This window comes from Epinephelus lanceolatus, chromosome 7 (genome assembly GCF_041903045.1).
Source record: "Epinephelus lanceolatus isolate andai-2023 chromosome 7, ASM4190304v1, whole genome shotgun sequence".
Lineage (NCBI taxonomy): Eukaryota > Metazoa > Chordata > Actinopteri > Perciformes > Serranidae > Epinephelus > Epinephelus lanceolatus.
In genome coordinates, this window is record NC_135740.1 from 45,476,594 (window position 1) to 45,504,330 (window position 27,737).

General features: G+C 42.9%; 1 protein-coding gene across 5 annotated transcripts in view; it reads left to right on the forward strand.

The window, feature by feature from the left end:
- LOC117261207 (protocadherin-1-like) overlaps nucleotides 1–27,737 on the forward strand; it is a 288,574-nt gene that overhangs the window by 19,510 nt on the left and 241,327 nt on the right. For 4 of the 5 annotated variants that reach the window (XM_078169588.1, XM_078169591.1, XM_078169590.1 and 1 more), the window contains 2 exons: nucleotides 1,717–2,548; nucleotides 10,558–12,741. In XM_078169588.1, the coding sequence (XP_078025714.1) occupies nucleotides 1,739–2,548; nucleotides 10,558–12,741 (2,994 nt within the window). In that variant the 5' untranslated portion in view covers nucleotides 1,717–1,738. Of the gene's footprint in view, nucleotides 1–1,716; nucleotides 2,549–10,557; nucleotides 13,595–27,737 lie in introns of those variants that run through there. The other variant, XM_033633522.2, reaches the window with a different exon arrangement.

A 27,737-nucleotide genomic window follows, 5' to 3' on the forward strand; every position in this document is an offset into this window, starting at 1 on the left:
TATGACGTTAATTCTGTTTGTAACATACTTGATTTTATCTTTTATTCCAACTGACATTTATAAGCTCTGAAAGAGTCTTTATTCAGACAATCAAGGATGCGTACCCACCTTTAGATACAATGACCCCAAATGTGGTAAAATACAAGTAATGATAGTGTTTTTAATTTAGCATCTTAGATTAAACTTAGTAGGCGTGCTGCTGCTCTGGTGGGAAACGTAAGATTCAGATGTTTTTTTTTTAATCAAAAGAAAGTGCTTCAGGGGCGACGTCGAGCTCACCTGGTGGAGTGAGCGCCCTATGTAGGCTGAGTCCTTTGTAACTGCCTGGGTTCGATTGTGATTGGTGGCCCTTTGTTGCGTGTCATCCCCCCGTATCATCCAACATTTCCTGTCAATCTATAGCTGTCAAAGAAAAATCAAAGTTCTTCAGTACAGTTTGACGCCATTTGACGTTAGCTTGATGCAGAACCGTCTGATGCCGCCTCCTGAGAAGCACAGGGAGATTTGAATCAGCTCTCATTCACATATCTGCAGTCAAACCACCTGACCTTTGAGTAGCAGACTGACAACGAAGTCTGGAACAGTCAAGCAGATCAGCCAGTCAGCTGGCTGATTGTTTTTACTGGCCCGACCTCACCTTTTATTCCTGGTGTGTGTTCAGGAGCTGAGCCCCGCCCTCAGTGAAACATGATACAGAAACAATAGAAGCTGCGTGCCCCTAAATGACACCAAAACACTTTATTTCCTGTTCATGTGGCTGTTCATACACTCTGAAAAAAGTGCCTTTTATATATAGGGGAAACCCAGACTTTCATAAATTGTGTCTGCAGATTCAGACACTTTGTTAATCCCACCAGGGGCAGTTTGTTTGAACAGCTTGTCTTACACACATATTATAACACACTGTAACATGTAGACAAATAAATAGATGAGTAATAGATAAAAATCAAAGATCAAAAAAATATGTCGAGGAGTTTAGTGGGATAAAGGAATCTATAAATAATTTAAAATCTAATAGAATGATATAAATAAATTTGATAGAAAAAGATATCAAAAGTTAAAAATGAAAGGGATTAAAAAACAATAAAAAAATAAATAAAACATATTTATATTTAAATAATTTCTCTCAGAGGAGGACACACCGACGACAGGATGTTAAAAATATATTTATTATTTTATTCTAGCATCCGTCAGCCAAATGTCATTGTTTCTTTTAAGTGTTTTCTCGCCTTTTTTATTAGTTTTCAGTTGTTGATGTGAAGTGCTGACGACAGACTCACCTGTATTTAAAATCCTGTGAACATGTTAACATATTTATTTATTTCTGTTTGGCATAAAAACGTCTCTGAGAGTCGAAGGCGTCCAGTTCCTTCTCGCTGCTCCTCCTCAGTATTTTGTGTCGCCTGCAGCGCGGTCAGTTTGTCTTCCTGTCAGTGTTGGACTGGCAGCAGGAGGAAGTCATCACTCTGTGCTGCTCAGCTGCTCCCTGGACCCTGCAGCCGGCCACCACACCAGGCCTGAAACTTCGCCACCCTCAGGTCTCGCAAATAACTGTTTGGGACACATTTAGTGGCCCACGGAGACGAATTCGACAATCTGTTCCTGAGCGGCGTTGACATAAATCTGAGGGAGGAGCAGCTCTTCCTCTTATTTTGTCTGTGTGGACAATGAGTGACGGCGCTCTCCCTAATCTGTTTTGTCTGTCTTCTCTTTCAGAGCAGTGCTGTCGGTCGGAGACATGGCGGCACTGAGGTGGGAGGTTCTGCTGTTCCTGGTGGTCGTCCTGCTGGTCTCCTGCAGTGCCGCGTCCACCGACATCCTGTATCGGGTTCCTGAGGAGCAGCCGCCCAACACACTGATTGGCAGCCTGGCGGCGGACCAGGGCCTGCCCGACACCGGCCACCTCTACAAGCTGGAGGTGGGCTCTCCGTACCTGCGGGTGGACGGCAAGACCGGCGACATCTACACCACTGAGATCCCCATTGACCGCGAGACGCTGAGGGACTGCCGCAACCTGTTCGAGGGCGACAAATGCTTCCTGGAGTTCGAGGTGTCAATCACCGACATGGTGAAAGGGATCGGCTCGGGGCCGCGGCTGATAGAGGGCCGCATCGAGGTGATGGACATCAACGACAACACGCCACAGTTCTCCTCGCCCATCCTCACCCTGTCCATCCCTGAGAACACGCACATCGGCGCCCTCTTCTCCATCCCCATGGCCACCGACAGGGACTCTGGCACCAATGGTGTGGCCGAGTACTCGCTGAGCACTGGGCCTGACGCTGACCAGCTCTTCAGCCTGCAGGTCGCAGTGGACTCTGACGAGAAGCTGCCTCAGCTGGTCGTCATGGGCAACCTGGATCGTGAGAAGAAGGACTCGTATGACCTGAACATCCGGGTGGTGGACGGAGGGAAGCCGGCAAGAGCGAGCAGTGCGCTGCTGCGGGTCACCGTCACCGACCAGAACGACAACTCGCCAAAGTTTGAGCGGAGTCACTACGAGGCCGAACTGCCGGAGAACAGCCCGCAGGGACACTCTGTGCTGCAGGTCAGTTACTGAACACTAACACACACTGCATGTACATATACACAACAAATACACACCATGTTTTCTATCATTTCTGTCAGTCCGTCATAGCAGCGTTTGTTTCTAATTTTTTGATACATTAATTGTCAAGAAACTAATCAATAACAATGAAGACAAAGGATACAGTCAGTTATCAGGCCTAAATGCCAAAAATTGTCTGGTTCCAGCCTCTTAATGTCAGATTTCCTCTGTACTTTTGGTTTGAAATCATTTTGAATTGAATAGTTTGGGGTTTTTTCGGGTTCTGTTCTGGTTCCTGCGGCTTAATGTCAGGGTCCCCAGATTCAGGGAAAACCTAGAAAAGTCATGGGATTTTGTTGTGTATAATGAAATTGTTAAGTTGCTAATCTGTAATGTAATCACGTATTGTAATGGCAAATATATCTTCTGTAGCTGTTGACGTAGTGTTGCTCTAATATGCGTTGATGTTTCGCCATATTCTCCCCGGGCTCGTCGCTCCATTCCTGATCAGCTACCTGAAATTACGTTTGAATAGAGTTTGAATACGATATGTTGATATTCGCTGGGCAAATGGGGCGAGAAAAAAACCTTCATTATGAGTCCTTCAACTTCAATTCAATCCATTTATATTTATAAAGCCCGATATCACAAATCACAATTTGCCTCAGAGGCTTTACAGCATACAGGAAAAACTCCCCAAAAAAACCTTTAACGGGGAAACAAATGGTAGAAATCTCAGGAAGAGCAACTGAGGAGGGATCCTTGAAAAGTCGTGGAAAAGTTTGCTAATTTTGTCCATAAAAATGTGTGGGAACCCTGGAATTTTGAATTGTTCGGAGCATTTTGACCAAAAATGAATTGGTTCAGAGCCCAAAAACTTTCAAGCTGAAAGCACCAAATAGCAGGTTTTCTGTGTACAGTGACATCATCAGTGGGCGTGGTATATTCTACAGAGCTAATTTGGTGGTAGAGGAGTGTCTTATTCCGGCACCTTCTGATGGGACAATTTATCTGATATTTTATAAACTAAATTATTGATCACTTAAACAAAGAAATGATCGATGATGGAAACAGTCACAGCCTTAAATCTGAACCACTGAGTTTGGAATAAACACAGAGGTGATCAGAGTTTTGTTTAAATGCTTGCATGCTGTGTTACAGCTCAGCGCCAGGTTCAGGTTGGGTTTCTCTTCCAGATCAGCGGTTTGGATAATTTAATTAAACTGGACCTGTGATGTCAGACTTTATACAAGAAAGGAATGACCGACATAACAACTGACTACAAACCAGGGTGTAAAAGAAGGGTTTTCATTTATGGGGTGTGGTGTAAATAAATCAGTTTACTCCCTCAAAGAGGATTGATGTGAATGTTTAAGGCCTTAAAACACCTTAAGGAAAGTTTAAGGGGGAAAAAATCTTCCCTTGTCAGACTGTTGTGTTTCAGGTGCAGATTAAAGTTCTTATCAGGATTTAGTAACTGAGTAAATCCTCCACATACATTAGCCTCTGTTCTTGAGTGAAGCTCAGTCCTTCGTCATGTCAGAGCGCTGCTGCTGCTCCTCCAGAGCTTTTCTGGTGCACCGAACCTGACGGAGGAACCTTTTGTCCCTGTTGGTGCTGCAGGACAACACGGAGCAGTGACTGCACATAATACGCTGCTCAATTATCCGTACAGACAGATGGTGCGTTGGAGGTGAAGCAGGGCGTGGGATCGCCGTGTGTAGTCACATATTAACACTGATTCAACTTCACCTTTGAGCCTCTGCAGTGGGGGGGGAGGGGGGGGGTACGTGATGTCAGTGTCAGAACAAACAACAAACCCACCCCACTGTATCCTCCTCCTCCTCCTCCTCCTCCTCGTCCTCGTCCTTGTCCTCTTCACTTCCCTTCACTCGCTGACTGCGGCGCGACCAGCCAGCCTTCCAGTGAGCCGTGCATGACTTAATCTGAGTCAGTCATGAGATTATCCACGGGGCTTATTGGTATTATTGCTCTGGATGTGGCTCATTGCATTTCAGAGAGCCGCAGAATACATTTCACTTAACGTGCGTTTGAGGAGTGATGCTTTAGAGGCAGCGGGACAGCGCTGACTGACGACCCTGACCTGCTTAAATCGTCCAATGGCGGCGCAGACTTGTAGATCTGTGCCTTTTGACTCGCTCTTTAAAGGAGCATGCCGCTGCGTTTTACATATTTTAACCTGCTTTCTGTCCAAAAAAAGCCACCAGAGTTCACATGGAGTCACTTTAGCTCACAATAAACATCATCAGAGCCTGAAAGTTTATTTATGTATTGATTTATTTGAAAGGGACAATACTTTTACATTTAATTAAAATGCAAACAGTAGATATACGCAGGACTTTTCAGCTGAGGCTGATCTGCAGACGTCCCTGGTTTGATGTTTGAGGACATAATGCAACGCTCTCATACGGAAATAGAGACAAACAATAGAACAAACACAGACAAATGAACACCACACACCAATCGAAATCACGATGACTAATAAAAAATTATGAAGGAGAAATCATGCGAGCTACAAACTTGACTTTGGTTATTATAAGAAAATCCTACGGTCTACTAACTTGGTTTTTCTGCAACTCACAGCTTTGATTGTTGCTCATTGCAGTCATGATTATTTAATTTGACCAGCTCTGTCTCCAGAGCTTTCAACCACATCTTACTGTCTTCCTCATCAGTGTAAGGCCCAGTGGTTCCCATCTGGTCCAGCTGCAGGGTCCAGATTTCTTCTTAGTTATTAGTTCAAAATTCAAAGTCCACACAGTTTAATACACCCAGCGTCATACTTGCTTTGGCCATGTCATTGAAATAGTTTACTGTCTCTGTTAAGTACCTGTCCTTTAGTCACTCACTTTACAACAGGAAATGCACTTCAAAATGAAAGCTCTGTGCCAGAAATTCACTGTACTTCAGAATTAAGTGTGTCTTCTACAAACCTGACCAGTTTGCGAGTCACTTGTGGCCCATTCTGAATGGACCTGCGACCAAACAGTTGAGAAGTCCACACAGACATATTTTTTAAAACCAAAATTGGCCTACTGTCCTTGTCCCAGTGTACAAGCACGGGAGGGGAATCCATTTATTGAGCCAAGTATGTGCGACTCCTCTACGATAGGTGGAGATATGCCCCCTTTCAGCTTGTTAGTATTGGACCTTTTTCCTGTTGGCCTATTACGTCACAGACCAAACAATGGACAAACAAGTTAGCTACAGTTAGCTAGCAGCTAACTGGTACCATGGTGGACAACTTTACAGCTCTGTACATTTGGTCCGTCCAAAAAGTCACGGCTCTGGATGTAGATTTCTCCATGTTGTTACCGGCTTCTTCTTCTCTTACACATTTAATGCTATTGGACTTCCGGGTCAAAGCCCGGGGCGAAAACTGTGGAGCATGCTCAGAGCACGAACAGAGTCAACGCTGAAAAATTTCTGAATGAGTTTGAGTGTTTTCTGTGACTTACATCACAGTTTGCGTGTGGACAAAAGGCCAAAATATTACCTGTGGACCTGTGTGTGGACAGGACCTTCAATTTCAGCAAATCATCCGCAAAGTATTGTGGGTACTTGATACCAGCTGCGGATACACACATGCATCCTTGAAAATCCTCTGAAAGAAGGTCTCAATCCTCGGTAGAATTTGAAGAACAAACATTGGAACAGTCCTTAGGTGGGATTTGATGATGTAGCATCCTTGAAATTCAGCCTTGACTTAGAGAAACACCCACAGTTTTGAGGAAACATGTTGTCCAAGCTGGAAACCGTAGCAAAACAGTGCACACCATATTGAGAGTGAACGTACCCCTGATGAAGAGAACAACACCCCAAACTGTTTGTACTCTGTCTGACTTATATTGATTCATCAGAGGAAGAAGCTCAGTGAGAAATAAAGTTTTCAGGGACTTCTATCGACCGATAATCACACAATTTCTTTGACTGATTAATTAGATGATTGTAAAAACCTGTCACACTGCTCCTCCAGTATTATCATTATTCTCTTTACACATGAAGGAGCTCTATAAATCCAGACCTTATTAGAGACCAAAGAATCATTGAGAATATTGACAGAGTCATTTTCTGTAATGACTAACAGCCAAAAGAAGATGGTAAAAAACATTAAATATTACTTCAACACCCAGCTGATTAATCCATTAAACACAGGCAGCCCCAAACTCTGAGCCACCATGTGATTATAATGTGTTTCCACCATCAGTAGAGCAGACAGGAAGTAGAAACTGTGATGGATAAATTGACTCTAACAGCCTCTTTAGAGGACGGTGAGCCGTGTGGAGATTTGTGGCCTGATTTTATGAATATTGATGAGAAATGAGAGGTTTTAGTGTCAGAAAACCTGCAGAGAGTCTGGCCCTCATGTCAGAAACCAGTAGGTCTTGCTGGTTAATGGTTAACTGGGAGATAAACAGGGTTTATTTGCGTGGACAGAGCGGCCTTGGAGGGCAGCCAGCTTGGCTCTGGCCTCATCACAGCAGCTCAACTGTTCAATACACAATTCTCAGAAGCTGTCAATAATTCACCGCTGTTTGGTGATGTCTGCTGCTTAAAGCCACACCGGAGGAAAGGAAATCAATGGGCAGGAGAAATTATAATTTCACTTTCATGCTTTCTTTAACCTTAACCTCTCCGACTTGAGTCAGTGACTTCCACGGTCACCCCCGGGCGCCGGTGACGGTCTGTCACAGTCTGTGATCCTGAGCGAGCAGGAAACCAGATATTTATTATGTGGCAGTGTGAACTCCAGACTGTGTTAAAAAGAAAACCCCTCAGAGACTCTGTCAGCTGCTTTAACCTTTTAAACCCTGATCTCCTCCTTAAATCTTTAATTAAATGTTCATTGGAGATTTTTCCCACATTGATAATGTCATGTATTGTGTCGCAGCGTCCTGCAGCGCTTCATTAAAGCTTCATGCTGTTTACAATGTTACCGACACTCGCGCTGTGCTTTTGTGGCTGCAGCCGCCAATCAAACAGAAATAATACAGATTTATTTCTCCATTTAATTTCCCCAAATTTCAGCTTGACATTGACAAAGCTAACAAAATCAAGACAATGGTTCAGTTTGTGTTAAAAGCACCAAATTTGGTACAAATATAGTTTAATACATGTAGAAGACATCTGGGTATCGGGGCGTCGCTGATTGGCATTCTGATGACCATGGTGGCAAAATCCAATATGGCCACCACCTGAAAAACGAACCAGCTACAAATATAAACTTGGTGTCTATTTTATGTTTGACCATTAGAAACATATTGGACATATTTTTTTGATAGGATGTATCAGGACCCCTAATTCGCATATTTTCAAGATGGCAGCCAACTAAAACAAGATAAAATAAATCAATTTTTAATCTCTTCAGGAAAACTTGGTGTCAGTTTGACATGTTTAAGCATTAGAAACACACTGGAATACTCAGATTTATGATTTATACAACATTTTGGGAATAAAAAAGATACACATAAATAAATAAAAACATTGAGGTTTTGGTCAGTTTCCATTAGATTCCTCGTCAAAACAGCTCCCTATTATCTCAGGGACTATATTACTTTACTTTCACTGTCTCAAAGTTGCACTTTGACCAACAAGATCCCAAATGAAGAGAAACGAAATTAATTAATTAAATTAAATGACAGTGGAAGTACACCTGTACTTGTGACTTGTTATATTGTTCACAAACAGGAAAATATAAAAACATTTCCAGCGTTCACTCCTATGAAAGTTGCTCAGTGGTGCATGAAGCCAGAAATGGCCCACTGCTGTGTATAAATTGCCCTGATCATCGGCACACCTTCAGGCGCGCTAGAGACTTCCACCGGCCAAGTTAGCTACTTCCATTTTAGTGCTCTGCTAACATGAGCAGGGGGAAATATTAATTGTGCAGCTCTTCTTGACTTTCCAATTGGTATCGGACTGAATGGATACAACCCTGATAGTGAAACGAGCCATTTTACCAGGTTGGGGTTGCTAAAAAAAACAAACGGAGCCACTAGTTTAAAGGCGCCTCTTTTCTAGTTTAAATCTATGGGAAAAAGTTTTTTGGGGTCAATGGCATCATGGGACGAACCCGAGAGTTGTAGAGTTTGGCCACTGCGAATATTGGCTTCAAAGCCCAGTGGACTCTTGGGGGGCCTGGTTTACAGTCTGTGTGCTAAGCTAAGCTAACCAGCTTCTGGCTGCAGCTTAACATTTATGCTAGATTTCCATTCACCTTGGAGGTTGGAGGTTAGAGCTGGGAATGATCTTAGTTGGCCACATTCCAGTACAACAAGTGGAAAAACCAAGATGTTGTTAACAATACCAGTGAATAACAACATATGCTGTATTTTGTGCACACAAACACTGTAGCAACACGTCCACAGATAGAAGCTGGACAGTACTGAGTGTACGACTGATTTAATGAGACGAAAGTGCTACTAAACAGTAAATCACCACAGCTGTCACCACTGTTGATGCACGGATCAGCCATCTAGGAATCTGGGGTCAGGGCTGGTGAAGTTTCTCTGACTTTCAGAGTTAGAGATTCGACTTTAGGAAGTGTTCCAGTTAAAATTTCCAATTGGGAGCTCTGAGTGCAAATGTGACGCATCATTATTCTGCAAATATCAGAGTGGTATCAATCTTCTTCTTTAACTTTTGCCAAGAAAGTTATCGAGTGCTTTTCCCAAAATGTCAAACTATACCTTTAAAAAACCGCTGGCACCTCGGGTAGAATTTAAAAAGGATGTTGTGTCCTTGACCAAAACAACTGGAGTTTTATTGTTTGTTTAAAAACCATCCTCACATCAGGAAGATTTCCTTTCCCTTGTATTTTTAAAGAAACCAATATTTTCAGGAGTTACATTTTTAGGAGATTATTTAGTGCTGGCTTGGCTCAGATCCCAGTTGTGCTTTAAAGGAATAATGGCCTTAAAGTTTAAAAAGCCTAATTACATTAGTGTAAGTCCCGTGTGAAGCCTGTAGAAAACGCTGAAGCAGCAGCACCTGGGACATTTAAATCAGCTGTTCAACAACTAGTTCATTTAAAGCTACACAGCGACCTACATTTCTCCACAGCAGCCTTGAATGAATGAATGCAATTAAAAAGTATTAGATGTGTAGATAGAAATGCATCCTAACGAGTCCATCCTAAGTGATACGCTGCTGACTGATCGCACCTCCTAATTGACTAATTACCTTCATTTACTTTGGGTTTGGGCGTTCGAAGGCGGCTCGTGTCCGATGGCGGTCCGTCCTCTCCAGCCTCGTAATGGGCCCCGAGGAGCCGGGGCTTTTCTGATAATGAGAGGAACATTAACATTCACTCATCTGCCCATTAGACGCCAATGACCCGCTGCACGGCCGTTAGATGTTGTTGTGTGGGTGTGTGCGCTCAGCTTTGATCATCTGTTATGTTTCAGCAGAAAAACTCCTCCCCCGTCAGGAAAACACAAAGGCCTCTGTAGTGCTGCATTAGTGACGGCTGTGACTCTGTAAGTCACAGAGGATAAATAATCATTCAGATAAAACTGAGGTGAGAATAAGGACATATAATGGGAATATGATGCGTTCAGGTGACCTCAGACAGATCAATTCACGTACCTAACAATGACCTCCTCACCGAACTCTGATCAATCAGATTATTGCACGACCTTTTTGGGTTCTTATAGACCAATTCTTAGTACGAGACAGTTGTTTTGTCAGTGAACCTTGTGAGTTGTAATGGAGCCAAATTTGGTAACATTTCCTTTGTTAAATGTTGCTGTTGTCCCTGGCTTCATATTGTGGAGGATCTGCTAGCGGCTAGGCTAATTTATACCATGTAAAATGCCCCAGGCTTGTGCTAAAAACATTAGCATGTTGTATTTGTAGGGAAAATGGGTCCAGATAAAGACAAGTGTTTTTTTGGCTCCGCCCACAAAATATGTCATCACTGTTTACAAACACAAAAAGAGTTTAATGGATGCTTTAAGAAGGTAAACGTCTTCTTTTTGTCCTCATAGGTCAGAGCCAACGACGCGGACACCGGCTCCAATGGGGAGATCGACTACAGCCTCCATCAGGTGACGGAGGCCGTCCAGAGGCTTCTGCGCATCGACCGCTCTACTGGCATCATCTACGTTAAGGGCCTGGTGGACCGCGAGGAGGAGAGCTTTCTCAAGTTCTTTGTGGTCGCCAAAGATCGTGGGCCCAACTCCAAGAGCACCAAGGTCCTGGTGAACATCAGCGTCAAGGATGTGAACGACAACGCACCCGCCATCGAGATCCGTGGTATCGGCTTGGTGACACACCAGGATGGCGTGGCCAACATTTCTGAGGACATGCCCATCGGCACGCCGGTGGCATTGGTCCAGGTGTCGGACCGTGACGAGGGGGAAAACGCGGTGGTGACTTGTGTGGTTGCCGGCGACGTCCCGTTTCAGCTCCGACCTGCGAGTGAGTCGGCCAACGACCGGAAGAGGAAGTACTTCCTGCAGACAACGACCCTGCTGGATTATGAGCGTGTGAAGGATTACAGGATTGAAATCGTCGCAGTGGATTCTGGGAACCCGGCCCTGTCCAGCACCAACTCCCTCAGAGTGCAGGTCACGGACATGAACGACAACACGCCAGTCTTTTCACCTGCCATGCTTGAGGTGGACTTTCCAGAGGGCAATCAGCCGGGTGACAGGGTGTTGGACATCACTGCGACAGACGCTGACAGCGGCACCAACGCAGAGCTGGTCTACAGCATCATCGAGCTGTCGGCCACCAGGCTATTTGAAATTGATGCCGACACCGGAGAAATTCGAGTGAAGAACCTGCTGGATCGGGAAGAGACGGAGCGTTACGAGTTCCGCGTGGCGGCGGCAGATAAGGGTGTTCCCAGCAAAACTGGCACCGCTACATTGGTGATTAATGTTCTGGACCGCAATGACAACGATCCCAAGTTTATGCTGAGCAGCTACAGCTTCTCCGTCATCGAGAACATGCCTCCACTCAATCCCGTTGGTGTGGTGACTGTCACTGATGCTGATAAGGGTGAGAACGCCCGCGTGAAGCTGTATGTGGAACAGGACAACAGCAAGTTTGTCATCCAGAACGGCACCGGCACCATCCTGTCCAGCATCTCCTTCGACCGTGAGAAGGAGAGCACCTACACCTTCCGCCTGAAGGCCGTGGACGCTGGTGACCCACCTCGATCGTCCTACGTGGGTGTGACCATCAACGTCCTGGACGAGAACGATAACGCCCCCTACGTCACCAAACCGGCAAACTCCTCCTACACGTACATGTCCCCCGTCACCCCGCCAGACACCAGCGTTGAGGTGGTGGAGGCTGAGGACATTGACTCTGGACCCAACGCTGAGCTGGTCTACACCATCACAGGTGGCAACCCGTACGGCCTGTTCCACATCTCGCCAAACAGCGGGGAGATCACGCTGGTGCAGGAGTTCACCGGCAAGCACAACGGGCTGCACCGCCTGGTGGTGAGGGTCAGCGATAAAGGCAAACCTCCCCGCCACACCACCGCCCTGGTCCACGTCTTTGTCAACGATACCAAGTCTAACGTCTCCCTCATCGAGGCGCTGGTCGGGCACAGCCTCTACACCCCTCTGGACAGGGACATTGCCGGAGATCCCAACTACGCCCTCGCACAGCGCAGCAACATCCTGTACGGCAGCCTGGCGGGGGTCGCAGGCGTGATTCTTGTCATCGTAGCCGTGGTGGTCATCAGACACCGACTGCAGAAGGACACAAAGAGCGGTTACCAGGCCGGCAAGAAGGAGAGCAAGGACCTGTACGCGCCCAAGCAGGGCCCCAAAAACGGCAAAGGCAAAAAGAGCAAGAAAGGAAAAGCTCCCAAACCGGCGAAGCCGCTGGAGGAGGACGAGGAGGCGAGCCTGCAGAAAGGCCTCAAGTTCAACCTCATCAACGACAACGTCAACGACAGTCCCAGAATCCACCTGCCCCTCAACTACCCGCCAGGAAGCCCCGACCTGGGCCGCCACTACCGCTCCAACTCCCCGCTGCCCTCCATCCAGCTGCAGCCGCAGTCGCCCTCCGCCTCCAAGAAGCACCAGGCCGTTCAGGACCTCCCCGCCACCAACACCTTCGTGGGAACGGGCGACAACAACTCCACGGGCTCCGACCAATATTCGGATTACAGCTACAAGGCCAACCCGCCCAAATACAGCAGCAAACAGGTAGGAGACTACGCAAACACGGCCATGTACCACAGGGACATCCATTGGACCAACGGGGTGTGGTAGTCACGCTGGGACTCCGATAACCTTCCACCAAAGCTGCACTGATTCCCCCCTGCACACTTCAGACGCCTGTTTTGTTTTTGGTTTGTTTGTGTTCACCATTTCTGTTCTGTTCAGTTTTTTTGGTTTTTGGATGCCACAATAATCACACCATAACGGGATAGACCAAATATGGGCATATTTATCGATTTGGTGACCCTGAAATGAACTCTGACGAACTGTGTGATGATTTTTGTTGCTGTTCCACATTAAAATGACAAATTATTACAGTATTTAATTATAATTTCTGGATATTACTGCACAAGCAAAGCGAGAAAACAAAAATACAAAGGTATATTTTGGATATATGAAGATCCTGGTGAGTCCCATATGGGTCTATCCTCAGCTTCTGTTTGTTTTCTTTGTGTTTCACCTTTTTCCACTGTGGGTTAAATGAAGGAGTCTCTGCTGTTTTTATTATTCACAAGTGTTTCTTTCATTGAGAGGTTCACGCTGACATCCTCATTAAGTCTGAATTCTTTTTTTTGTGGAGAGCTGACTGGAGGTTTGAAAGCTGCTCTTTATGCTCGGATCAGCTTGTTGAAGTGTGACAAAGAAGAGTGACTGTGACTTTTTTTTTTTTCTGTTTCTCGGGGTACCCATTTTTTATTGTTTCTTGGCTTTTCTCTTGGCCGGGGGACTGGACGGGGCTGAGCGGCACTTTAGAGTGTTTCCATCCAGTTCAGACCAATTTGAGGTAATTTCAGCTCGGTCAGGGAGCCAAGCCGTGAAAGGAAGAAAGAAAGAAAAAGAGAGGGAATACAAAAAGAAAGGAGGGATGGAGGAGGGAGGGCGGGTTGTAAAGAGCCAGCACACTATGAAGGAAAAGGTACACTAAGACTAAATACGACCATTTCTTAACCTCCGCACCTCCTGTCAGGTCAGCTGAAATACGACTTTTAATTTTGCCGTGTTCCCAATCAGCGGGGTTTAAAAGTCAATTGTTTGCACAGATTAATGGCAGGTAATTTTCCAGGCGCCCGCTTTCGCCTTCTTTTACCCAGAGTGCCTTGCTCTACTCTATTTAATGTACAAAAGGGGGGTGGAGGGGAGGGGGGAGGGGGGAGGGGGGGGCATTACCTGCGTGATGATGACGAGTTTTTTTGTTAATGTCACGTGCACTGTGAAACCGTGAGACAATCGTACAGACTGTATGTGAACGACTCATTTTTGTTTTCATCTGCTGTTTATGTTGCAACGTTACCGTGTGTGTCACGACGTGTGTGTTTAACAAGAGCATTTCATTGTTCTCCTCAAAGACTCACCAAAGACTCTCACACACACACACACACACACACGTTCACTGTCATCACCACCATGTATATGAACTTTGTTTCTCTGTGTGGTCGCTGTAGCAAGTGTTGGCGGCTCCTGCTGGTTTCAGATTCAGCCTGTCGGCGCTCGAGCCGGCGGGCGTCACGCTTCATATCCACACGACCACTTGTACAGTGTTTTTGTTTTTTACAGCTAAGAGCAAGATTTGAATTCAATAAACATGTTGCTTCAATGTGACAAAGTGGCGCTCTGTCTGTGCATTCACTGGGTGGTCAAAGTGGGCGGGGCTACAGACAGGAAGTGGGAACAGTTTTCATTTTCATCTTTCACACATGGAGAGAAAATGTATGTTTACAGCAAATGAGACATGATTAAGCCGAGCTCACTGTTGAGTTATGTTGTGATGCGTTCAAGCTCTACTCAGTAAAAATCAGTATTGAGCGAATATAAATATTAACTTTAGTTTTTAGGCAAGAAACTTGAATAAATGCAGAAATTTATATTTTTCACTGCAATATAAAATAAATATAGAGAGGGAATTATGAGATATTAAATATAGTAAAAACAACGTTCAAAGCATTTATTTTTTGAAGATGTTTTTTATGTGAAAGGTTATTTTAAAGGTTGATAAAAAAAATATGTATGATTGAATTTGCACTCATTCAAACGTTGTGTAATGAAGGTCTTACTGACTTTAAAAAATATATTTTTTGATAATTAAGATTTCTTTGTTTCCCTGGCACAAAAGGGGGAATAAATAACAACAGTAACCAAATAAACAACAACAAAAACATCAGTATTTGCATCAGAATTTCACAATCTGTGCAATCAGGGTGCATATCAGTGACATAGGCATGTATATATAAATATATATATTTAAAAATATCTATACAGAGGTTGAATTATGACTATAATATTCAGAGTTGGAGGCAAACGGTGCACAGAAGAAGTGTGAAATAAATATCTGATGAATTAATATAATGTTCCTTTACACAGTGGATGTTTGTGAGCATCTATTTAATCAGGTCTTTATTGATCAGCGGCTCAGAATATTGAGCAGCAGAGAACTGATAAACTTCAGAATATATTACAGCTTTTGGATGGAGTATATATTCACACGTCATTTAATATATTTAGGCTCATATTGGACAGTAAATGGATGTGTGCACGCTGCTGTCCAGCACTCAGAAGTTTCTTACAAGTGTTTATTTTTCTGCAGCAACGCCGTTTTCCACTAAATGTGGAGAAAGTTTTTCAGTCACTGCTGCATGTTTACCTTCCTGATGGTTACAGAGGCGGGCTCAGGGACACGACACATGACTGTCACAGAGTGCTTGGAGGACGTTTACTGAAATAATATTACTTCACTTATAATTAAGTAAAAGTAAAGTAAGTAAAAATTCTTAAACCAAAAATCAAGATTTCAAATCAGTTTGATTTTGTTGGAGATGATTTAAAACTTCAGGGGGATATATCTGCAGAAATTAAATATAATAAGTCTGTTTTCTTTCGTGTATAATTACCTGATAATTAGAATTATTGTGTTTTTGTTGACTCAGAATGAGACGTTTATATGTACACAGGGAGCAGGTCCTCGTCTGTGGAGATCACCATGTTGCACTGCCGTGTTTCTACAGCAGCCCAGGAAAAAACACTTATTTTTTTTTAGTGTTTTTATTAGTTTTAATCAGCTGGTCTGTTTGTTTTGGAGAGGAAGAGACCTCTGTGGATAATTCAGCTCCCAGTAAAAACCTCCTGATCAATGAACACTGAAGGAATTCTAACCAGGAGAAGTTTCAGCTGGTTGCAATCTGAAATTCTAGAGGCCAATAATCTCCTAAATCTGGACTAAATAAATACATTTTCTCTTCATAACATGAACCATTTTGTCTGTCACTTTAACAGCTGCTTACCTAAACACACACACACACACACACACACACACACACACACACACAGAGGAACAAAGCAGCAAGCAGGTGCCAAAGCTGCAGAGGTCAAAGGTCAGAAAATCACTCAGACAGTTATTAACAGCAAGGAGTGAAGAGGTCAGAGGTTACTGAGGTCACCTCCCCCCCCCCCCCCCACCATCATCATCATCATCATCATCATCTTCATCATCATCATCATCATCATCATCCTCATCATCTTCATCATCATCATCATCATCATCCTCATCATCTTCATCATCATCATCATCATCATCATCATCATCCTCATCATCTTCATCATCATCAGGAGGCCACATTAACAATCTGCCAGCGTCCTTCCTGCTTTTATGCTGACCAACTTGGCTGTCTCTATGGTAACACAACGACCTGTGTGTGCGTCTGTGCGTGTGTGTGCATGTCTGTGTGTGTGTGTGTGTGTGTGTGTGTGTGTGTGTGTGGATGTGTGTGTGTGTGCTGACTCATAGTACTGACCCCCCCCTCCACCTCCTCCTCCCTGCCCCCCTCTATCCAATCCAGCACAATCCCTCCTTCTATGGAGAGCTCTGCCCTTTGAATGAAGAGACGTGTGTGTGTGTGTGTGTGTGTGTGTGTGTATTTCAGCTCTGAGCTGTGTGTGTGTGTGTTCCCTCTCTCTGAGTTCACGGCTGCAGCAGCCTCAGTTTCATACTTCCATGTTTACAATCAGAAAGAAGTCGAAAGTGTTTCGTGTGTTTGTGTCTCAGATTCTTTAAAGTTCAGGTTTTTGGACCTGCGCAGACGTCGGTGATGTTTCATGATCTGAGCTCAGTGGATTGAATGAAACATCAACAGCAGGGCGTCAAAAAAAAAATCTCCAGTCTGACCTCTTTCTGTCGAGGATCTACTTTGTTGTATATCATTCCACCTGCCTCTCTGATCAGCGCCGCTCAGCTGTCTGCAGGGGAACAGGAGGCAGCAGCCTGTCTGCACAAACACCACCTCACCACCTCATCACTTCATCCAAATCTGCATCTTCACCCTCTGTTGGTTGACTCATAATCTGTTTCACACCATCAGCACGGCTGCACAGCGTCGGAGTGTTTGTCCAGTCTGGATATAAACCTGTGGAGCAAAAGGTTTATAGGGTGACATTAGTTCACATCAGTGATACTAAACTTATGGGCCCCCAGTATGGTGCCAGGTGGCCCCCCATCTGGGGCTGCACAGATAAAAAATAGATCGAAATATCTCCAAAATGTCACAACGTACCAGTGTGAATGACGGATTGTGATGCTGCTGAGATGCTCCAGCCTACAAGTTATATTCTAGGCTTGAGTAACAAGCTTGTTTGGTAAAAATCCCATAATCATCATTTTTATTTTTATTTTTTTCAGTGAAAATTATGAAAATTTTCCACTAAAATTGCAACTCATATCACAATATCTGTCAAAATAACAGCTATATGACTGTTTTTGCTTATCATGCAGCCCTAATCCCAACCATTCTCTGATTCACTGAGAAAATAAATTAATAAATAAATGATATAAATAAAATAAACAAATATAAAATAACTAGATAAATAAATGTAAATGAATAATAAATAAATAAATAAATGTTCTCATTCACTGCCCGCCTGCATGCAGTTCATTTCTACCTGCAAATTTATTCATAAATACATATATTTTACCTGCTATTATTTGTACCTGCGGGTCCAGGACTCAGCCCCAGACAGCCCGACACAGGTAAGCACTAAATGCCGAATGTCCTCAAACCTAAGCAACACCCGTGCGTATCTGTGCAGGGCTGCTGCGACCGGCCCCTGACCCCCTGTCATTTTGCAAAAAAGTTGAGTATCCCTGGTTTCAAACTTACAGCCAAAAGTTGACCTCTGTTTATCTCAGGACACAGCCGTTACACCCTGAAAATAGGCGCTTGGAGATGCATGCACGCCACGATGGCATCGCTCTGGCGCACCTCTACATTGAAAACAATGAATCTGAGGGCGTAGACAACATGATGTGTACGCCCCCTTAAAAAGTTGTATTAAAACTGATCTCCAGTAGCACAACACTGGTTCACAGCGATGCTGATTTACCCGACAGCCTGAACTGAGCACCGCTGTGATGATGTCACAGCTACAGCAGCACAAAATCAGTGTGTGATGCATCTGTAGGTACATCAGTAGATCTGACTGGTCACCAACCGTGATGTCAGGTCAAAGATCACAAGACAAATGTTTCAGTTTCAGATGATACGTCTACATTTAGCTTTTTTTTGTTGGTAAATACTGGACATGTTTATCAGATGAAACAGCCTGAGCAGAAAAAAATCAATCTTTAGATGGCTGATCTGTAACTTAAAATCATATATGTACTCCTGGAGCTGAAGGATTAAAAACACCTTCATTATAACCACAATGATCATCAGACTTTAAGCCGTCCTAAACTCCTTCACCCTCCAGACTGGACCTGCTCATGTTCACACTCATAATGATGCGTTACAGTCCATTACATGCCAACTGATTTAAGACAGGTGTTTATAAATCAGAAACATGTGTTTCTGCAGTTTGACAGACAGATGGACTTCCTGTGTCTCTGCAATCCGGCTCGCTGTCTGAAAAAAAAAGAGAAATGGAGGAGTAATGGAGGAACCATTAGCCGGGCGGCTAACAGCCTTTTTCCTCCCCAGAAAATTACAGTCATTTTCTGCAGCGGCTAAAAATGTGGCGAGTCAGGGACAGAGTGTCTGTCATCAGGCGGACACAGCTGAGAGGAAGTACAGGTACTGAGTCTGTACTCAGACGTTACTGCAGCTGCAGGACAGGTACTGATGAGTGTGGATTTAAAGACGTCACCTGTTCACCTGTTCACCTGAGCAGATTCCTCCTCTCTGATGAGACGCTGAGTGAAGTCAGGACACAGTGAATGTTTCCACAGTGGTGGTGCTGATGCGCTGAGGACACGTGGAGGCGTCTGTCAGCAGCAGCGGTTCCTTTTGAAGAACCAGAACTTTTTCTTGAATTTTCAAGAACCTTGAACCAAACCCAGGGTCAGCAACTTTAACTATCTAAAGAGCCGTTTATGACCAAAATAATTTTTAAAAAAAATCTTAAAATTATTGTGCAGTGAAGCGACAAGAGAGGAAGAGGAGGGTGTGTTTGTCTCTTCCCACCTTCACGTCTCCTTTCCAACATGCATTCACACCTCACACAGTCGCACACACACACACACACACACACACACACACACACACACACACTTTAACCTCCTGATGCTGTTGTGATGTGTTCAGTGTTTGATTTGTGAGTTTTGTTCTCTGTCACTGAACAAATGAATGAAATGAACGAGTGAATGTCTGAAAGAGGTCGAAGCAGCGCTGTTGTACCATCGCAGTGTTTTGTAACCAGTCAGCTTGTGTGTGTTTTCACAGGTCAGAACAGGTACGATGGAAAGATGAAGATACATCTCTCAGTGGTGTGTGTGTGTGTGTGTGTGTGTGTGTATGAGGGGCTAGCTATTGACAAAGGGGCCTTTGTGATACACACACACACACACTCACACACACAAAGGACCCACATTATTTCCCCTAAAACACACACATTCCTGAACCTGAACATCACTCAGCACAACATAATCCTCTCAGCCCCCTCTGTGTGTGTGTGTGTGTGTGTGTGTGTGTGTTATGTGTGTTTTTGTGTATATAGTATAGTATAGTATAGGTGTGTCAGACAGGTACAGCGTCTTCATACGCTCAGTTGAAGCTAAAGGTCAAAATAAAAACTTGCTGAGAGCTCGTCACGTAGACGCTGCTGTCTTCACTGAGCGCGCTCAGTCACATGACCCTCAGGTGTTTCTCTGTGACAGCAGGAGGCTCAATGTCCAGTTTAACACCAGCAGTGAAAAGTTTATAAACTTCATTTCCATTATGAGCTCCTTTAGATCACTGAGCGTGGAAACAGGAAGTGGGTCGGCTGTAGTGATGACGTGGACACAATGTAAGAAGGAGTGTCTCTCTGTCACTGATGGACCGTTAAACTGTCTTAGAGCGAGACCGAGGAGCCACATCAGCTCTCTGGTCTCTCGACATGGACTCAGGTCTGCGTTCCTACAAACTGCCAAACAAATATTAACCAGGGAAAAGTTAGCCGCTAACATTAGCTCTCAGGTTAGCTTGTTATATTAAACAGCTCAACCCATGCAGAGCCCCTCTCCACTCCAATTGACATAACTTTTCTAGAATGTATCTAGATCTGTAATCACTGTGCTCTGGCTCCACCCAAACACACAGACTTTGATTGGATGTCTGTAAGCCAATCACAGTGTTCCACATCATCTAAAGTGGACTGCAGTAGAGCCACGCCCCCTTTTAAACATGCATGGTCGACCGTGAGGCAAGGAGGAAGAGTAAGACACATTTAAATCTGTTTATCATAAAGTTCATGACTTGTGTGTTTAAATGGTTTATAAAGTCAAGATGAGATGCTTTTTTATTGTTCCATTAATCTGCAAAGTAGATAAAGGTGTTAAGTAAATGTGGTCATGAATGGATTACTGAATGGGCCGACTGGGCACAAGTACAGGGCCCTGGCTATCACCTGCAGAATGTTAAATGTCAGATTAACATGTAGCCAACAGGAAGAGTCTCAAAATAACCACAAAGAGACAAAAAATGACTACAAAGACACACAAAACAACCACATAGAGACTCAAAATCACCACAAGGAGAAACAAAATGACTACAAACAGACACCAGACTGCAAAGAGATGCCATACAAACACAAAGTATCTTCAAAGAGACACAAAACAACCACAAAGAGACATCGGACAACCACAAGGAGATCCAAAACAACCACAAAGAGATCCAAAACAACCACAAAGAGACACAAAACAACCACAAAGAGACACCGGACAACCACAAAGAGACACAAAACAACCACAAAGAGATCCAAAACAACCACAAAGAGATACAAAACAACCGTAAAGAGACACAAAACAACCACAAAGAGACACAAAACAACCACAGAGACTCAAAACAACCACAAAGAGACACAAAACAACCACAAAGAGACATCGGACAACCACAAAGAGGCACAAAACAACCACAAAGAGATCCAAAACAACCACAAAGAGACACAAAACAACCACAAAGAGACACCGGACAACCACAAAGAGACACAAAACAACCACAAAGAGATCCAAAACAACCACAAAGAGACACCGGACAACCACAAAGAGACACAAAACAACCACAAAGAGACACCGGACAACCACAAAGAGATCCAAAACAACCACAAAGAGACACAAAACAACCGCAAAGAGACACCGGACAACCACAAAGAGACACAAAACAACCACAAAGAGACATCGGACAACCACAAAGAGACACAAAACAACCACAAAGAGATCCAAAACAACCACAAAGAGACACCGGACAACCACAAAGAGATCCAAAACAACCACAAAGAGACACAAAACAACCACAAAGAGATCCAAAACAACCACAAAGAGACACAAAACAACCGCAAAGAGACACCGGACAACCACAAAGAGACACAAAACAACCACAAAGAGATCCAAAACAACCACAAAGAGATACAAAACAACCGCAAAGAGACACAAAACAACCACAAAGAGACACAAAACAACCACAAAGAGACATCGGACAACCACAAAGAGGCACAAAACAACCACAAAGAGATCCAAAACAACCACAAAGAGACACAAAACAACCACAAAGAGACACCGGACAACCACAAAGAGACACAAAACAACCACAAAGAGATCCAAAACAACCACAAAGAGACACCGGACAACCACAAAGAGACTCAAAACAACCACAAAGAGACACCGGACAACCACAAAGAGATCCAAAACAACCACAAAGAGACACAAAACAACCACAAAGAGACACTGGACAACCACAAAGAGACACAAAACAACCACAAAGACACAAAACAACCACAAAGAGACTCAAAACAACCACAAAGAGATACAAAACAACCACAAAGAGACACAAAACAACCACAGAGACTCAAAACAACCACAAAGAGACTCAAAACAACCACAAAGAGATCCAAAACAACCACAAAGAGACACAAAACAACCACAAAGAGACACTGGACAACCACAAAGAGACACAAAACAACCACAAAGAGATACAAAACAACCACAAAGAGACTCAAAACAACCACAAAGAGATACAAAACAACCACAAAGAGACACAAAACAACCACAGAGACTCAAACAACCACAGAGACTCAAAACAACCACAAAGAGATACAAAACAACTACATAGAGAAAACAAAATCACCACAAGGAGACACAAAGTGACCACAAAGACTATATGTCTTGCTCCCCTGTAAGAGAGGTGGTGGGGCCCTCTGCATATCTGAGCCCAGGGGCCCATTGTCTCATCTTCCGCCCATGAATGTCGTGCAGTACAGAGTATAGATATAGAGCAGTGTAGAAGTATACTGTGACAGGAAATGGAGATACTCGAGTAAAGTAAAAGTACCTCAGAGCTGTACTTCAGTAAACGTACCGTCCACCGCTGTGTGAAACAGGAACAGAAAGACAAAGTGTGACACATGAGATCCTCTCGCAGCTCCTTTGTTTGGCTGCAGCAGTTTATTTAAACGGGTTCTTTAGAGAACCTCGAGAACCGTGAAGGAACTCCTTCATTCAGCCTCTCTCTCCATCTCTGTCTGTCTGTGTCTATCTCGGTCGCCCCTCAGGGCTGTGATTGTGTTGGAGCCACTGAGACGACTCCATACAAAGATCACTGTGTGTGTGTGTGTGTGTGTGTGTGTGTGTTTTACTTTAATGTGGAGCCAGAAATCACAAAAAATACCAGAAACATAATTTTGTTAGTGTGTGTGTGTGTGTGTGTGTGTGTGTTGTCTTGCCACCTGCTCCAACAACACAAGCGAAGTGGAACGGAATCAGGCCTGAGGCTTCACACACACACACACACACACACACACACACACGAAAACACACACTCACAATAATAAAACAGGCGAGTGACAGTAAATGCAGGCATGGAGAGAGGAAGAGGAGGAGGAGGAGGAGGAGATGAACAGGAGTACACACACTACTACACACATCATGTGTAGTGTGTGTGTGTGTGTGTGTGTGTGTGTGCAGGTTGCAGGTGGTGTGACTCAGGAGAGGAGGAGGTCTCACACACACACACACACACACCTGTGGGCGGGGTCAGAGGTCAGATGCTGTACAGCTGCTCTGTACACTGGGCTGCTGAACTCTGTCTGTCTGCGGGATCACACACACACACACACACACACACACAGACACACACACACACACACAGACAACATGGCTGCCTGTTGTTGGCGGCAGCAGAACAGATGCAGCAGAATAAAACAAAGAAAATATGAACAGAGTTTGGTTCAGATTTAATCTGTTCAGAACAAAATGAACCTGAAAACATGTTCGGAGCCAAACTCTGTTCTGTTTTCAGCAGATTTAAGTCATCACGTTATCTGATATTTATCGGCTCCGATCAATTATCAAATTACGTTTAACTTTTTTATCACTTAACGTTGAATCACACAGTGACACACGACTGTTACTAATTTTTGTGGAGCCATTTTAAGGACAGTGTTAGTCATCCCACATGCAAGTGTTCCACCAAAACAAGTTCACCCTCGACACTAATTTGCAGGGTCATTGTCACTGCATCCTGGTCTTAGCTCCGCCCAGGACGACTGTGATTGGTTTAGAGAAATACAAATAAGCCAGAGTGTTTTTCCCCTCGACAGCGGAACAATAATCAGTGCTTCACGAACTTTCTGCAGCGCCGACACAGACTGTCAGAGAGTCAGTATCAGTTGTAGTATTATCAGCAGTATCCGTAGTATCTGTGGTAGTGTTAGTATTATCAGTAGTATCAGTATCATTAGTCGTAGTAGTGTTAGCATTATCAGTAGTATCAGTATCATTAGTCGTAGTAGTGTTAGCATTATCAGTAGTATCTGTATCATTAGTCGTAGTAGTGTTAGCATTATCAGTAATATCTGTATCATTAGTCGTAGTAGTGTTAGTAGTGTTAGCATTATCAGTAGTATCAGTATCATTAGTCGTAGTAGTGTTAGTAGTGTTAGCATTATCAGTAGTATCTGTATCATTAGTCGTAGTAGTGTTAGCGTTATCAGTAGTATCTGTATCATTAGTCGTAGTAGTGTTAGTAGTGTTAGCATTATCAGTAGTATCAGTATCATTAGTCGTAGTAGTGTTAGTAGTGTTAGCATTATCAGTAGTATCTGTATCATTAGTCGTAGTAGTGTTAGCATTATCAGTAGTATCAGTATCATTAGTCGTAGTAGTGTTAGTAGTGTTAGCATTATCAGTAGTATCTGTATCATTAGTCTTAGGAGTGTTAGTAGTGTTAGCATTATCAGTAGTATCAGTATCATTAGTCGTAGTAGTGTTAGCATTATCAGTAGTATCTGTATCATTAGTCGTAGTAGTGTTAGTATTATCAGTAGTATCAGTATCATTAGTCGTAGTAGTGTTAGTAGTATTAGCATTATCAGTAGTATCTGTATCATTAGTCGTAGTAGTGTTAGTATTATCAGTAGTATCAGTATCATTAGTCGTAGTAGTGTTAGTAGTATTAGCATTATCAGTAGTATCTGTATCATTAGTCTTAGTAGTGTTAGCATTATCAGTAGTATCTATATCATTAATCATAATAGTGTTAGCATTATCAGTAGTATCTGTATCATTAGTCGTAGTAGTGTTAGCATTATCAGTAGTATCTATATCATTAGTCATAATAGTGTTAGCATTATCAGTAGTATCTGTATCATTAGTCGAAGTAGTGTTAGTATTATCAGTAGTATCAGTATCATTAGTCGTAGTAGTGTTAGTAGTATTAGCATTATCAGTAGTATCTGTATCATTAGTCTTAGTAGTGTTAGCATTATCAGTAGTATCTATATCATTAGTCATAATAGTGTTAGCATTATCAGTAGTATCTGTATCATTAGTCGTAGTAGTGTTAGCATTATCAGTAGTATCTGTATCATTAGTCGTAGTAGTGTTAGTAGTGTTAGCATTATCAGTAGTATCAGTATCATTAGTCGTAGTAGTGTTAGTATTATCAGTAGTATCAGTAGTATCTGTATCATTAGTCGTAGTAATGTTAGTATTATCAGTAGTATCTGTATCATTAGTCGTAGTAGTGTTAGTAGTGTTAGCATTATCAGTAGTATCAGTATCATTAGTCGTAGTAGTGTTAGTAGTGTTAGCATTATCAGTAGTATCAGTTTCACTGATGTAGTAGTGTTAGCATTATCAGTAGTATCTGTATCATTAGTCGTAGTAGTGTTAGTAGTGTTAGCATTATAAGTAGTATCAGTATCATTAGTCGTAGTAGTGTTAGCATTATCAGTAGTATCTGTATCATTAGTCGTAGTAGTGTTAGTAGTGTTAGCATTATCAGTAGTATCAGTATCATTAGTCGTAGTAGTGTTAGCATTATCAGTAGTATCAGTATCATTAGTCGTAGTAGTGTTAGCATTATCAGTAGTATCAGTATCATTAGTCGTAGTAGTGTTAGTAGTGTTAGCATTATCAGTAGTATCAGTATCATTAGTCGTAGTAGTGTTAGCATTATCAGTAGTATCAGTATCATTAGTCGTAGTAGTGTTAGCATTATCAGTAGTATCAGTATCATTAGTCGTAGTAGTGTTAGTAGTGTTAGCATTATCAGTAGTATCAGTATCATTAGTCGTAGTAGTGTTAGCATTATCAGTAGTATCAGTATCATTAGTCGTAGTAGTGTTAGCATCATCAGTAGTATGTGTATCATTAGTCGTAGTAATGTTAGCATTATCAGTAGTATCTGTATCATTAGTCGTAGTAGTGTTAGCATTATCAGTAGTATCAGTATCATTAGTCGTAGTAATGTTAGCATTATAAGTAGTATCAGTATCATTAGTCGTAGTAGTGTTAGCATTATCAGTAGTATCTGTATCATTAGTCGTAGTAGTGTTAGTAGTGTTAGCATTATCAGTAGTATCTGTATCATTAGTCGTAGTAATGTTAGCATTATCAGTAGTATCTGTATCATTAGTCGTAGTAGTGTTAGCATTATCAGTAGTATCTGTATCATTAGTCGTAGTAATGTTAGCATTATCAGTAGTATCAGTAGTATCTGTATCATTAGTCGTAGTAGTGTTAGTAGTGTTAGCATTATCAGTAGTATCTGTATCATTAGTCGTAGTAATGTTAGCATTATCAGTAGTATCTGTATCATTAGTCGTAGTAGTGTTAGCATTATCAGTAGTATCTGTATCATTAGTCGTAGTAATGTTAGCATTATCAGTAGTATCAGTATCATTAGTCGTAGTAGTGTTAGCATTATCAGTAGTATCTGTATCATTAGTCGTAGTAGTGTTAGTAGTGTTAGCATTATCAGTAGTATCTGTATCATTAGTCGTAGTAATGTTAGCATTATCAGTAGTATCTGTATCATTAGTCGTAGTAGTGTTAGCATTATCAGTAGTATCTGTATCATTAGTCGTAGTAGTGTTAGCATTATCAGTAGTATCAGTATCATTAGTCGTAGTAATGTTAGCATTATCAGTAGTATCAGTATCATTAGTCGTAGTAATGTTAGCATTATCAGTAGTATCTGTATCATTAGTCGTAGTAATGTTAGTATTTTGGGGAGCAGAGTGCAGTAATTTGCAGCAGATGCTTAGTGACAATCAGGACTGTCAGAGAGTCTCTGGAGACACGGAGACAGAGACTCGAGGTGTTAAAGGACCTTCTGCCAAGTGTACAATCACTGGCAGTCGCCGCGGCAACCGCCTCCGTCTGCATCCTGACTGACAGGTAACGGCGAGGGAAGTGACAGCTACCGGAGAGACAGAGACAGAGAGAGAGAGAGAGGCGCTCTTTCCTTCTTTTCATTAGATTATAACCATGTCTTTGTCCACTGAGTCGTCTGCTGGTGGACGCTGGTGTCTTTACTGAAGGACACATTCAAGGTACTTTACTCTGCCTGAGTATTTACATCTTCTGCTCTTCCTTTATTGCATCTCAAAGGTAACTGTGGTACTTTTACCTGTAGTGGAGTATTGTCTCAGAGTGGTAATAGAGTACTTCCTGCTCAGCTGAGTGTCTGTCAGGGAGCAGATTCAGCCTCTGAGCTGACAGTAGAAGAAGAAGGAGGCTCAGTGAGCAGAGCTGCAGCCTCCATCACTGTCTGTCTGCTCACAGTTCATCTCCTCACTCACTCAAACAAACGCAGCAGCAGCTCGGTCACATGACTTTTGTCATGAGAGCTGCAGGAAGGTGACGAGCGTCCGTGGGTCTGTCCTCACCTGAGGACGACACTGCAGTAAAAACACAAAACTAATATTCAGCAGCATTCATAATGTTCCTCTTCAAATATGCTCACTGCAACATTTTTCTTAAAGGGACAGTTCACCCCAAAATCAAAACTCACCTTTTCTCTCACCTGCAGCTGTTTATCAGTCCAGATAGTTTTGGCGTCAGAGTGTTGTCTGTCTTCTTACCAATATAATAAAACCAGAAGGCACTCAAAAAAATTAAAAAATAGAATAGATTAAAAGAAAAAAATTAAATTACAAAAATAAAAAAAAATATAATAAAATAAAATAAAAATAAAATAAAATAGAATAAAATTAAATTAAATAAAAAAAATAATAAAATGAAA